The sequence below is a fragment of the Alosa sapidissima genome, chromosome 12 (assembly GCF_018492685.1).
Source record: "Alosa sapidissima isolate fAloSap1 chromosome 12, fAloSap1.pri, whole genome shotgun sequence".
Lineage (NCBI taxonomy): Eukaryota > Metazoa > Chordata > Actinopteri > Clupeiformes > Clupeidae > Alosa > Alosa sapidissima.
The window spans coordinates 14,037,773-14,053,088 of NC_055968.1; the positions used below are offsets into that span (position 1 = coordinate 14,037,773).

Consider the following 15,316-nt stretch of genomic DNA (forward strand, 5'->3'; position numbering starts at 1 on the left):
GACACCGAAATTTTGACGATTGGTCCTGTCTCGACCTTTCTGACTCGTTTTAAATTGCCTTTGACTACTCAGAGTGGCTGCCAACAGACATAACGTTGGTTTTCAAAACTGTGCAACTCACCGAGTGGTTAGTGGTGTTCGTTGATGTTCCAAAATAAGTAGCGTAGCGAAATACAGTTTCTGTCGTGTTTTATTTGGCATTTTGTAAAATCCCATTGATTTCTGTTGGAAGACTCATGGTTCAGGTTCAGGTTCAAATATTGAGCGGAAGTTTCTACGCGGTTGTGAGGTGTCTGAATAAATAGTTCCACAATAGCAAATAATACGGCTGGAAATCATACATTGCGCCGATATATTTGCTTTTAATAATCAACGAACACCACTAACCACTCGGTGAGTTGCACAGTTTTGAAAACGAACGTTAAGGGTTGTTTTAGGACATGTTTGAGTAGCCTACAGTATAGCCTACATTATACCTGTCCACCACTCTAGTTCATCCAAAACAAACCAGAAAAGGGACTCAAAGTGCTAAATACCGGAATTTTCCTTTACTATTTAAACCTAGATGGTTAGGCTACGGCCATCATCGGGGGAAAAGACACTCCACGCAGGTGATTGTTTACACTGTGTTCAGATGAAAACAACAATTCACAATCAATCTGAATCTATTACACACAACATCTAAGAAGAAATCCATAAAATGAAGCACTCTACAAATGAAAGCCCTAGTGCTAGAGAAATGTAATACAGTCTGTACTGTAATACAGAGCCAGCTAACTTCAAAGGAAATCTTGTTACTCATATGCAATGTCCAAATTGTTAGTCTTATGTGTTTTGTTATCCCATACACATAAGGAATGCATATTACAATTATTTCAATACAGCTTGATTGTTTAGTCACTAATAAAATAAATAAAACATAGGCTATTATAAAAAAAAAATTACAAAAAAAAACTATTTCAGCGTAAAGATGACTTACCAGCCAGTGGAACCAAGGTATTGTTAGTCTTGTGACTTGCCTCAGAATTTTTCTACACAGCACTTTATGTTACAGGGAGTATCTTTGGACACAGTCTGCTTAAGATCAAAGTCTGGAGGAAAAGGGTAGCACCTGAGACATGCGTACATGCACAGAGGACACACTCCCTATAACTCACACACACACACACACACACACACACCTATGCCTAGACAGGATTTCTATAACTATTTGCCTTGCCCAAGTTAATGTCTTACAGGACCACTTGTTGAAAGTTGTATTATTGTTCAGAGACTGAAATATGAAAAAGAAAAAAATACATTCATGAAAAAAAAAGACAATATCTGCTTTTGTGGTTTAATTCTGTTTTATTCAAGTCAAATCAAAGACAACTCAAATAAATACCACACATGAAACAACGCCATCAAAACCCATAACGGTAAATGGTATATTGCACAAAATATCACACCACTCTTTTTTTCCTACATTAATCTTATCAAAAGATATTAAAAATAAGCACACTCCTTTCTGTGCACTGACCGTTTCTCAAAAATAACAGATTTTGTTGTAGTGTAATATATAGAATAACGCAGTGCATGTTCCTGATTTTTGCAGCGTAAGGCGAAATGAGATGAGTGGTTGCTTTTTAGTGAAAATAATCCTAGACGGTACAAAACACAACAAATCAACAACAAGACTAACAACAAATCAACCATCTCTTGATGTAGTGATGCCGTTTTAAAGAGTTTACAGTAACATTGTATTTATCATAACACCCTAGATTACCTCAGGAAAGCTCCTGGACAAGGGTTCTTGAAACCTCCTTCACCACACTGACACACAAGTACATATATTTGGCACGACTAGCATGGACAGTAGTGATAAGAAAGAGAGGCATTGTGAGTGGAACTTTTCAGACATGTCCAGTTTAGGGAGACTGCTGATAAATATCATTGCCTTTTCAGGCCAAAAACTAAAAACAAAACAGGAATAATATAGAAAGGCCTCTTCAGAGAGGTACTGTATAAACTGAATGTGTAACAGCAAACCAGCTGTGCTGAATAATCAGTGAGTGACAGATATTACTGGTTGTACAAATTTCTAAATCAACATCATTCCCATGAAAACATCACTCATTAGCTGTGACCATTTTGCGGTACCACCACAACAAAGTGAATTCCTACAAATCCAAACTTGGGATTATACACCACACAAAGCTGCCAGCAGTTATGTACATGAGCCCATAAAATGGTTGATAAGCAACGTAGGTGTAACAGATATGTATTAGTATCAGTTCAGGTATGTGTCTGGGCGTGTGCGGACAGATAGGATGGGAGGCAAGTGATGTGACGCATCTGTAATACTGCATTGGAACATTAGAAAAGTATTACATTAATCCCTTCATTTTCATTTTCATTTTCACCTCTCTACTCTTGTAAACTTTGGACAGGATAATAATACATGTGGGTAAAAACCATGGTAGTGTTTCAAAAATCGATACAAAATAGTGGCACTGAAACAAAGCTAAAGCAGTGAGTAATCTTTGGCCAAAATACTGCATGGCACAAAATAATGTGTAACGTTATTAATTTACTTGTTAAACATGGTACTCTAATCAGCATGTTTTTTTCTTTCTGTTTTACTCTCGTGTGTGCATGAGGGTAAATGGATGGGGGGCATGAATATAGGTATGACCTGATATGAATTCCCATGTTAGCTGACTGGGTGGAACGGTAGTTGCAGTCCATTTTTTCTTTCTCTTTCACTCCCTGATTTTCTCTCTCTCTCTCTCTCTCTCTCTTAGTGAGCCATTCCACAGGGGTTGTCGGACGTTGCGCAGCCCATGTTGCGGTACTTGACCTGGACCTGGAACAGTGTGCCATCTGCACACATGCACAGCTTATACCTTATCATGTTCTCGTCAAAGTAGAGTTCCCCCTTCGCTGAGGACTTTGGCATGAGAGTGGAGGCAAACATGACAGAGCCGTTGAGCACAATGCTGTTGTCCTGCAGGGAAAAAGAAGTGAGAGGGATTCAGCTTAGGACATGTCAGACTGACAGACTGACAGACAGACATACAGACTAAAGGGCCGTTCACACCAGGAACGATAACTATAACTATAATGATAAAAGCGTCCACGTTGACCAATGATAAGGAAAGTCTCTCCTTGTGTTGATGAATGTGATGGCTAAAATTTGATGGATTGTGATTGGCTGTCAGCTTTTTATCGTTCTCAAAATCAAATAGTGATCCCCAACGATATCATTCTTCATGTCGTTATCATTATAGTTTATGTGTGAACGTTGTCATTCATATTAACGAGAACAATATTTTTTTATAGTTATCATTATAGTTATCGTTCTTGGAGTGAACGGCCCTTAATGTCTGCATCAGGACATTACTATGACCACCACGGTGCTAGCCTATTTCAGTCATTTTTGGTAGACGATTCATGGGACACCAGCAGAACGGGGCAAATGCAATTTGGTAGGCATGCAGCCCCACTAGGCTGATAAGGAATAGAAGCTTTAGGCCCCTGGGGCCACCACCCCTCGGCACTGGGCCCTATTAACGCCAGGTAGGCTAAAAATAGCAGTTTTTGCAGAGTAATTAGAAAACTGTTGTGCCAAAGATGGTGAAATGTTTGTGCTACGTTGGTCTCACAGATCCACAACAACCCAACTCATAATCAAGTAAAAAGCGTAAATGCAAAAACATGGTGGTTCAGTCACCAATATCTTGTGGTGAGATATTCTGAACCCAATTTGATTAGGATCATCATGACAACCACATCAAGTTTTGTGAAATTCCATCCATGACAACCACATCAGGTTTTGTGAAATTCCATCCATGACAACCACTGCAATTTATGAATTGCTATATCTCTTAACTCACTGTCGAAACCCACTATGCTATGCAGTACATCTAATTCACATTTCTTCTCCTGCAGGTACTTGTTTCCTGACACAGTATTGAATACTGAAAATTGGAATACTCTCAATGTCATCCCATTCACAAGTAATCAAAAGACAAGACTGTATAACAAACATGATGGCAATACTTGACAGAGTTGGCTTGACTTGACTTGAGAATGAGTGCATCTCTGGACTGAAGCACGCTGCCGGACAGGCAGTTCTATTTTATGGCACTGCCACTGAGGGTGTGGCGGAATGCGGAAACTCACAATGAAATTGCACAAAGCTCCAAACGATCCAATAGTTTCTCAACTCACAGCCTTCAGTTCCACGTCTCCCCCTATCCGGAACTCCACAGTCTTCCCCATGATGTATACTCCCTCGTTACCACGGACTATGGCCTTGCCATCTCCTTTAATGGTCAGGTCAGATGATGCATTGCTGGTTATCTGAGAAATCAAGAGAGACATCAATAAATGATTTATCATAAGCCAAAGTTTATAGTTTTAAAACACAGTTTTAAAACATTTAATGGTGGAAGTGCCACCACAGGAAATCACTTAGCAAGGACAAAAACAAACCTTTGATGCTTACTTGGAGATTCTTGTATGGTACTTACCCTTTCTGTTGAAGCCTTTTTGACACTAAGCACTTTTACACCTTTGGGCAGGTGGAACTCGTGTCTGTCATAGTCAGTGCTAAAGAACGTGGTCTGGGTCCGGGGGTCAGTGAAGGACACTCCAAGGTCACTGGTGATGGATGTCTTCTCCTTTTCAACACTCAACTTGGTGTTTCCTTGCTCAAACACTACCTGTAGCACACATTCTCACACACACACACACACACACACACACACACACGCACCCACACCCACCCACACACACACACACACACACACATGCACCCACGCACCCACACACACAAAACAAGCATAGACACACACATAGACAAAGACAAAAGCACACTCACAGATTAACATTAAACATTCGATTAGACGCACATAATGCATTCAGCAGGCATTCCACTATAGTGTACATGGGAGAAAGAATGTTTGTTTGTTTGTGTGTGTGTGTGTGTGTGTGTGTAGTTGTGTGGTTACCGGGTTATTGTTGCCAGTGATGATCAGGTCTTGGTCCTTCCTGCCACCCACTGTGCTCTTCTGAAGAGGGTGCACTATACCCATATCTGCCTTCTGCTTGAAACGCAGCAGACCACTCTCATGGAACTCCATGCTATCACAGCCATTAGGGCCTATACGAATGACTGTCCAGATCACCAAAGTAATCTGGACGCATTCAACACATCAGAGAGAGAGAGAGAGAGTAGTAAATAAATAAAGAAGAGTATTAACATATTGATATTTTTGTATTTCCCAAAGTAATCAATGTGTATTGGATCAGAAAGAGCGGTAAAGACGAGACAGGGAGAGAATCAAAAGTGTCATTCCCACAATTTAAACTTTGACATCAATCCTACCCTGGGACAGGACTGTAATAAGCTCTTAATACACACACAGGACTTACTATGAGGTTGATGAGAGCCAGCAGGAAGAGCAGGACAATGATGCAAATGGCCATGTTGCCCTTGCGTCCCCGCAGCCCTGTCTTGTGCAGACGCTCCTCTTCGATGGGCACATAGCCGGCCTTGAAGTTGCTGTTGTGCTCCTTGTTGGCGGTGCGGCGCTCAATGGCCTTCTCCCTCATTGACCGCTTCACCGGTCCATTGGAGCTCTCCTTCAGGACAGAACAAAACCATTAACACACAGAATAGATTAAGCGTTACAATTTTGTAACTGCTGCAACAGACATACATTGAAACTAAATCACAACACAAGCTGTCATGTGTTTTGTATTATGAATAAAGTAAAGGGCTTAAACCTAACCTTTAAATGTCATCATGGTAGTCTATTACGGTAACAGGCTATTATGTTATGGCACTCAATGTTACTATAATAAGCTTATTCATTGGAAACCATGTTGAACCATTAGTCGCCTATTCTCTTAAAATTGCCAGACAATGTTTTGTTTAATTGATGAATTAAACAAAACACTGCTAACAAAACAATATCCATCCAAACATCTGATCTGCACAACTCCAATGTCAAGATATTGTGATAGCAAAAAAACGAAGCAAAATAGACATTTTGTTTGTCAGAGGAGCCAATTTGCAGTAGAGGACTAAACGACATAAGCCTGATAATAATGATCTAAAATTCAGAAGCCAATAACACACATCCTTACGAGACAATTTATGGACTAGTCTGTTGTGCACTCTGCTGGGATACTGCTTCCCTCAGGAATGCATAGAAATATCTGAAGCACTCGTCACTGTCTCTAAACATGCCTAAAAATAAATCACACCAATACTTCTCTTGACGCATCAACCGTAGCAGAAAGTCATTTGAAACATATATGGGCTTAACACCTTATTATGAAATCAAATCTTCTATAGCGGACAACGTAGTCGTGAGTGCCACAAATTATACTAGGCTACTCATTTTTTCCATAGGCGGCGCAAAACATAAGCAAGACTGGCGCATTCCGTTTTCCATACAATAAAGCAAACCTAAACACATTCAAAAATAAAAAGACTTTCCGTGTTGAAAAACATTTGATGAAGCCCCTATTAAACTATTAGAAACCATATAATAGTCAAACGATACAAAGAAAATGGTACATCGCTTCCAAAACAGACCTGCTCGGACGCCATGTTGACCCTCCCTCTCTCTGCAGCGTTTGACAGCTTAGAATAGCTCTCGGAAGAAACCATTTTACCAAAGCGCAGGCTATTATACCGTGGCCAAGTTCAACTTCAGTGATAGCATGGTAGTCGAATAGTGGAATTCTAAAACTTTACATTACAAGGAGTAGGCCTATGCAAAATTACAGAAATCATTAGCGAAATCGACTAAAATCATGCAGTTTCCACAATGAAAAATGGTCCATTCCCTTCTAAAATGAGCCAACCGGGATATTACAATGAGGCTCCTAAAAAGGAAATTCCAAATAAAGGATGTCCATTGATACAAACGGGCTGTACTCTGTGAACCACCAGGGTGGGCAATGAGTAGGACAAATGAGCATATTGTCCATATTATTTATGCTGGTCTCTAGACCTTATTATTGCACTGTTGCACTGTTGGACTAATGGACTACTTTTTGCACCTTCACCATGACACTCACTCTCTTGAGCACCTTACCTTGCACACATAACTAAAGGACTACTGTTGGACTACTTTTTGCACCTTCACCATGACACTCACTCTCTTGAGCACCTCACCATGCACACAGAACTACAGGCCCTGTCACTACAAGCGTCTCATGCTTGATCACCCTCAAGCACACTGGATTTTTTACATTTATTTATATAGTATATTTAGTATTTAGTTTTGTTAGTTTTTCTTATCTCCTACTGTCTCTATTGTACAGTGGAGTTTGGTTATATGTTTATACTTATACTTATATTTACCATTTCTGCTGTAAGTGCATGTTGTGTGTAATGTCTGTATGCTACTGAGACCCCCCTGAATTTCCCCTCGGGGATCAATAAAGTATCTATCTATCTATCTATCTATCTATCTATCTATCTAAATCTAATTTGTTTTAACCAACAAAATGCTTATCTTATCGGATAGTGATGGACAGTTTGAGCACTTTTGTCATACATGTTCCCTTGCGTACTACACCAACATAATTGCAGTCCATGGTAATTATTCCATTGCAGATAATCATGTTTTGTAAACCACAGAGCAGTAAGCAGATGCTTTATCGTAAATATAGTTAATGTGATGTTTAGACCTACATAGAAGTAGGTTATGTTTCATTTGGTGTTTAATTGTATTTCTTAAAATATGAAATAAACAACTAATTAGGGCACAGTTCCATCACAGGGTGGTCAACCCCTTCAGCCATTGACACCGAACACCTATGTGTAACGTGGTGTGTGTCCCAGTATGACATTTCAACAGTCTCGTTTACATCACAGAGGCATCGTCAGCACCTGACCTGGCGCAGGTAAACGGTCACAATGGAGCAAAGCACCTGCGGCGTGCTCAGTGAGCTTTTCACAATAATGTGCTCTGCTCTCGGCCATTAAGCGTCGGCGTTGCTACAACTGATGGAGCTCAGCGTCCCTAGCATCGAAAGAACGTCAAGGGCAGGAACTTTTCTCTTTTCTTATTTTACGAGGTGTAGCCTATAAATACAGAGCGCGCGCCTGTCAGGGGCGCACTCGCGCCGGATTAACAAAGGCTTGTTACAGCAAGTGGGGACGATCAGGAAACCTTTTGCTGGATTAGGAGTGAATAAAACGGACATGGCAGACAGTCTACGGAGGCTGGTGAACTCATCATCCTTCAGCCTTCTGCAACAGAAATTAGAGTCGTGGTACAAAGACTATCATGTAAGTTAGCGAAATCATAAATTATTTACGCATGCTCTTGCTTAAATCAGTGAGGCTATCCGATATAGGCTAGTCCTGCATTGGCTCATGTTAATTTAACTTTACTGGTACAGGATGGCTGTCTAAGACTTTCAGGAATGTATGAAGTGTTACATAGGTGCTCAACCAAATAAAATGGCAAGCATTTCTGAGTGGAACTGTTTAGTTTATGTAGACCATAGTTCCGTCTGCTTGTATCCATTAAGTTACCGCACAGAATCCTAACAGGATATGGAACACAGTGCAAACAATGTTTGCAATGCATTGTATCAAATCATTCGAGTTCGCTTGTTTTATGCATACATTTGACAAAGTTTGGTTACTACGGACGCCGGTTGTCAGGGCGACCACTCAGCCATTCTAGGCTATCCTGGGGATGTAGTGTTGTGCACAAGGCACGCCCCCATGTATTTAGTGAGCGGAGCATTTTGAAAGTAGCCTAGTTGTGAGTTTTTTTCATTAAAACAAACAAATGTTTCTGTCTCTGCGGCTACTCATGTTTCATCACATTTCACACCACATTACATGTGAATTAGTCAGGCACCTGTCATGCCACTAATGGTGCATTCACTATACTTTACACATGTAAAGGCCTACATGTTAATATAGCCTACCACAAACAATAGGTTGCTCAATCCAGTAAATGATAAGTTGTAAAGCCAAGAAAGCCAACTTCAATGTCTTACTCCTTTCAGGTGATCTCATGCGACCAAAACCTGAATCGGTGCTGTGAGCTGGTGGAACTCACTTCCAAAATCCAGGGCCAACTCTTTTCAATACTCAACCAAACTGCAAGAGAGGGTATTGTCAGAAGTTCTGCACTGTATATTAAATGTGCTCTCTCTGCATGTTCCGTCCAGCACGTTTCTTAGGCAAAAGGAGTGACTGCTAATATTGATTATCTTCCTCCTGTAGATAATTTGTCTATTGTAGTGTATGGTCTACTGTACTGGTATGGTCCTGTTTTCTGACCTAGTCAACACTGTTTTTCATGTCCTCTCAATAGCCCTAAGTTTTACAATGACCTTAAAAGACCATCAGTGAACCATAAATCAAACTTGGTCACCTGGTTACCTTCCCTGTTGGAGTGTTAGATAAGACCTCCACTTGAGTAAATGTTTGGTATTGTAACTACGGTACTAACACACTATAAAAAAAGACATGTTTTACATGATTTTATTGTAATGGCTATTGTATAGCTCAGAAGACTTCTGGATACAGTAGGTTTTCTTTTTCTGTGTATCGTATTCCAAATAGGTTGAGTACCTATTCAGTTGTATGGAGGACTATGAAGATTGTGTTAGACTTCCAGGGTTGGGTCAAATTACTTTGAAATGTAATCCATTACTGACTACAAATTACATGGCAATTTTTGTAATCAGTAACGTAATCAGTTGGATTACCAAAAACATGTAACATAATTTGATTACTTTAGGATTACTTTTAGATTACTTCAATAAATATGTCCCTGAATTACATGTAATCCGTTACTACCCAACCCTGTAGACTTCACACTACCCATCTGAAATAGATTCTGTGTGTTTATTCTGTTAAAACAGGCTGGGAAATAAAGGTTTTAAAGTGCTTGGTTTTGCTATAAGATGCTCCTCTGATGACTAAAATCATGTTCCCTTTTTCAGGTGGGCATTATGCAGGCGTGGAAACTCTCAAAACTCGGTTGCTGCCTTGGCTTGGTACCTGTTTTACCATGGCATCCTCCTCCGTTTCTCCGGACACCAGCCTTAACCTCATTCAGGTAAGTGTGTGTGTGTGTGTGTGTGTGCAGGGGTGGACAGTAACTAAGTACATTTACTTGATTACTGTACTTAAGTTGTGTGTGTGTGTGTGTGTGTGTGTGTGTGTGTGTGTGCAGGGGTGGACAGTAACTAAGTACATTTACTTGATTACTGTACTTAAGTATGATTTTTGAGTGTGTGTACTTTACTTGAGTATTCATATTTTTTATATGAATATGAGCATTAAGTACTCCTTACTTTCAAGCACATTTGAAGTGATTCTTTAAATGCAATGATGCGATAGACCATCTTGAAGTTCATTTTTTCTATTTCAACTTGGCTGTGGTAATGATGCTGACAGTATAGATTCTTCATCAGAACATCCTCCATGTAGCCTGGGAGAACCCAGATGAACCTGTTAGCAATTGAGATTTGAGAAGTGGTCTGGTGGTAACCAGGCTATCCTCCATGGCCATTGTGAAGTTGGAGTGAAATTAGACAATCACCTGACATTTACCACATAGCTAGATCTTTAGCCTACATCATGAAACGATAAATAAGCTACTCATAATTGAGTTATCTGGTTTTGTATTCGGCGGTGAAAATGTTTTGCGTAAATTTGTGAACAGATAATGAATAATGAGTTGAATTATATTATTGCATCCATTTGAACAGTAAATAATGAAAATAGGTATTGTTTTTGTTGGATGTAAGGAACTAAAGGTCTGTTCAAGTCCTATGACCAACCAAAGGAGGTATACCCTAATGATCAAATAAACATTACATTACAATACATTGAGCGCCATGGGTTGCACTCATGGGTTGTGCATATAAAAGCGCTATATAAATAAAAGTGACTTGACTTGACTTGACTTAGGAAAAATATCTGACATAGCAATTTTCACTTGTATTGGAGTAATGTTTGACATGGTGTATCTATGTTAACAGTGACCTCATACGTCATACGTTGTACGTACGTTGTGCGTAATGATTTGTATAAATACTGGTGCACAAATAAAGTCTTTTTCTTTTCCGGCCTAAAAACCGATGTGAGCAGTGATTGCCTCCGTACATGATATAACCAGTTTACTACACACAACGAATATGGCTGCGCCAACAGGTTATGGGCCCAGGCGTGATGTAGGAAGCCGGTGGTATAGATTGTGCTTTGACGGAGATGAGAAAAAATATGAGTTATGGGAGACAAAGTTCTTAGGTCACTTGAGTCTGCTGGGGCTGAAAGACACTATACTGAACGAGCCCGATTCTGACAACGAGGAGGAGGATTATGTCGAGAACGACAGAAAGAAAAATGAGGAGGTATATGCCGAATTGATTCAGTTTTTGGATGACAAAAGCCTTTCCCTTGTCATGAGAGATGCAACGGACAATGGGAGAAAAGCTCTCCAGATATTGCGGAACTATTACGCAGGTAAAGGAAAACCCAGAGTGATTAGCTTGTACACAGAGTTAACGTCCTTGCAAAAGACTGCAAATGAGACTGTTACGGACTACATTATTCGGGCAGAATCAGCCATTACAGCATTGCGAAATGCTGAAGAGAGGCTGAGTGATGGACTTTTGATTGCCATGATTCTGAAGGGATTACCAGAGTCATTTAAGCCATTCGTTATCCACGTTACACAGGGCGATGAACATTTAGCTTTTGCAGAGTTTAAGACCAAGCTAAGAAGTTTTGAGGACACTGAGAAGTTTCGTGCTAGCTCTGATGACAACGTGATGAAAGTGAGTGCCTCGACCCCTGAATGGAGAGGGAGAGAGAAGACGGTAGGCCCTGATGTTGTATGCTTCAACTGCGGTCTGAAGGGACACAAGGCCCGGGCATGTCCGAACGAACGGCAGAAAAGGCAAGCACAATGGTGCGGGTACTGCAAGAGCTCCACACACTCCGAAACAGCTTGCAGGCGTAAGAGAAGAGACAACGTAAAACAAGTAGCTGATGAAGAAAGTAATGAACACGAATATGCTTTCAAGGCAAGCGACATCCAGCTAAACGGATTGAAACAGAAAGGACTGATGGTCGACACGGGAGCAACGTCGCACATAATCACGGACATCGGAAAGTTTAAAAAGTTTGACGAGAAGTTCCAGCCAGAGAAGCACTTCATCGAGTTGGCCGACGGCACCAGAGAAAGCGGCGTGGCGCTCAAGAGGGGTGACGCGGAGGTGAGCCTGGTGAACCGCGAAAGAAAAAGAGTGAAGGCCAAGCTGATGAATGCGCTGTACATCCCGTCTTATCCACAGGACATTTTTTCAGTAAAAGCAGCGACAGCCAACGGAGCTTCAATCAAGTTCCAACAAGGCCATGATGAACTCATCCACAAGAGCGGTACCAAGTTTGATATTAAAGAACATAATAGACTTTATTACTTGAATACTGTAAGTGATGAAGGTGATGATAATGGGGATTTTTGTAACGGCTGTTATGATATCCAAACTTGGCACGAAATACTTGGGCATTGTAACTATGATGACGTTTCCAGATTGCAGAATGTCGTAGAGGGAATGGAGATTAAGGGTAAAATTGATAAATCTAAACTAAATTGTGAGATATGTACACAAGGTAAATTTGTTCAGAGCAGGAACAGAGAACCAGATACAAGAGCAAAAGCAGCACTTGAACTTGTACACACAGATTTGGCCGGTCCTATAGACCCCATAGCAAAAGATGGATTCAGATATTCTCTAGCTTTTACAGATGACTACTCAGGTACAGTATTTGTGTATTTCCTGAAAGCTAAGAGTGATACAGTGAAGGCTACAGAGAGATTTCTAGCAGATGTAGCGCCTTATGGGAATGTGAAGTGCATTAGGTCTGACAATGGCACTGAGTTCACAGGACAAGAGTTTCAGACCTTGCTTAACAGGAATAGCATAAGACATGAGTCCTCAGCACCATACTCGCCACATCAAAATGGCACGGCTGAGAGGAATTGGCGCACACTATTTGATATGGCGAGATGCATGTTGATTGAGAGTAACTTACCAAAAGAGTTGTGGACGTATGCTGTAATGACAGCTGCAGTGATACGCAACCGATGCTTTAATGGCAGAACAAAGCAAACTCCATGTTATATGCTGACGGGCAAGAAGCCTAACCTAGCTAGAATGAGAGTTTTTGGATCTGTGTGCTATGCATACAAACATGACAGGAAGAAGTTGGACTCACGATGTGATAAGGGAGTTTTTGTAGGATATGATAAAAATAGCCCTGCATATCTAGTGTACTACCCTGACACAAAGAAAGTTATGAAACACAGACTTGTAAAGTTTCTCACAAAGAACATAGTTGAGAGAGAAACTCAGACAGACCCAATGATATTGGATGATGATTTTCTTGGGAAGAGATATGTGGACCGCAGATCAAGTGCAGATGTAACCAATGAGAGTCAAGGGCAGACAGAGGTATATCAGGAAACTTCTGATAGCCATGATACTACTCAGATTGAGGGAAATGAGCCTCGCTACCCGAAAAGAGATAGGAGAACCCCACAGTACCTCTCTGAGTACATTACTGAAGTAAAGTCAAAAGATCAGGTGTCAATTACTATTGACTATTGTTACAGAATGTGTGATGTACCACAAACTTTCAAGGAAGCTATGAGCTCAACCAAGGCAGATATTTGGGCTAATGCTATGAAAGAGGAAATTGATTCTCTTAGAGAGAATAATACATTCACACTGACTACACTACCAGAAGGTAAACATGAAGTAGGAGGTAGATGGGTCTATGCAGTAAAAACTAATGCAGATCAGTCAGAAACTTACAAGGCTAGATATGTTGCTAAAGGTTACAATCAAGTGATGGGCATAGATTACAAGGAGACTTTTTCTCCAACTGCAAATCTGACATCAATACGTGCACTTATGCAGATGGCCGCACAGTATGATCTAGACCTGCATCAGATGGATGTCAAGACAGCATATCTGCATGCTCCTATTGATTGTGAAGTGTATATAGAGCAACCAGAAGGATTTGAAGTGCAATCCAAGACAGGAGGAAAATTAGTCTGTAGACTAAATAGATCACTGTATGGTCTGAAGCAGTCCGGTAGAAACTGGAACAAAATGCTGAGTGATTATTTGATGAAGAGCGATTTTGTGCAAAACCCTGCAGATCACTGTGTCTACAGTAAACAAATCGGAAAAGAAAGAGCAATAGTGGTAATATGGGTTGATGATTTAATTATTGCTGCTAGTAATGATGATTTGTTGAATGATGTGAAGAAGACACTTGCTATGAAATTTAAAATGAAAGATCTTGGAAAGCTGAAACACTTCCTAGGCATTGATTTTGATCAGAAAGAAGGAGTTGTAAAGATGAGTCAAAAGAAGTACATATCCAAGGTACTAGAAAGATTTGGCATGTCTGATTGTAATCCAAGGTCAACCCCATGTGAACAGAAGCTAGAATACAACAGTGATGCTGACCCTGTTGATCCCAGAACATACAGGGAGGTTGTAGGAAGCTTGATTTACATAATGATCTGTACTAGGCCTGATTTAAGCTTTGTTGTGAGTAAGCTATCACAGCATTTGTCAGAACCAAATGAACAACACTGGGTAACAGCTAAGCATGTGATGAGGTACCTGAAAGGCACAATTGACCATGAGTTATGCTACAGGAAAAGTGAGACAGATCTAAAACTTGTGGCATATAGTGATTCAGATTGGGGAGCCGATTTGACTGACAGACGAAGCATTACAGGATATTGCTTTAGTTTAACTAATGATGGTCCACTAATTTCTTGGAAATCTAAGAAACAGGCCACAGTTGCTTTATCAACATGTGAAGCTGAATATATGGCGCTGGCTGCGACCACCCAAGAGAGTTTGTATCTTGTACAGTTGATGAATGGAATAGAAAATGATTGTCAATATGCACCAGTGAAGATTTTTGAGGATAATCAAGGTACAATAGCCTTATCAAAAGATCCAGTGTGCCGCCAGAGGTGCAAGCACATTGATATAAGGTATCATTTTGTTCGTTCTGCAGTTAATGATGGCAAAGTGATAATTGAATATTGTCCTACAGTTGATATGGTGGCTGATGTTATGACTAAACCAATGACAAAGTTCAAGATGGAGAGATTTGTGAAATTTATGTTTGGTATGTAAGCTCTAAACTCCATCAAGATATGAGATTGTCTTTGTTAAAATTGCTTATATGTTAGGTTATTGTATATATGGTGTGTATTGCATATACAGTATATGATTTATACAG

The 15,316-nt window shown here is 40.3% G+C and overlaps 2 protein-coding genes across 3 annotated transcripts in view; one reads left to right on the forward strand and one right to left on the reverse strand.

The window, feature by feature from the left end:
• Positions 1-1,327: 1,327 nt before the first annotated feature.
• On the reverse strand, positions 1,328-6,638 carry sgcb (sarcoglycan, beta (dystrophin-associated glycoprotein)). The gene is made up of 6 exons (XM_042057822.1): positions 6,590-6,638; positions 5,419-5,628; positions 4,995-5,180; positions 4,515-4,706; positions 4,213-4,344; positions 1,328-2,986 (listed from the first exon to the last, which is right to left on the reverse strand). The coding sequence occupies exons 1-6, from the start codon at positions 6,602-6,604 to the stop codon at positions 2,780-2,782; spliced, it is 942 nt and encodes a 313-aa protein (XP_041913756.1). The 5' UTR covers positions 6,605-6,638; the 3' UTR covers positions 1,328-2,779.
• Positions 6,639-7,928: 1,290 nt separating this feature from the next.
• Positions 7,929-15,316, forward strand: part of spata18 (spermatogenesis associated 18) — a 13,214-nt gene continuing 5,826 nt past the window's right edge. The window contains exons 1-3 of one of the 2 annotated variants that reach the window (XM_042058063.1): positions 7,929-8,296; positions 9,031-9,136; positions 9,976-10,091. In XM_042058063.1, coding sequence (XP_041913997.1) covers positions 8,210-8,296; positions 9,031-9,136; positions 9,976-10,091 — 309 coding nt within the window. In that variant the 5' untranslated portion in view covers positions 7,929-8,209. The remainder of the gene's footprint in view (positions 8,297-9,030; positions 9,137-9,975; positions 10,092-15,316) is intronic. The other variant, XM_042058064.1, reaches the window with a different exon arrangement.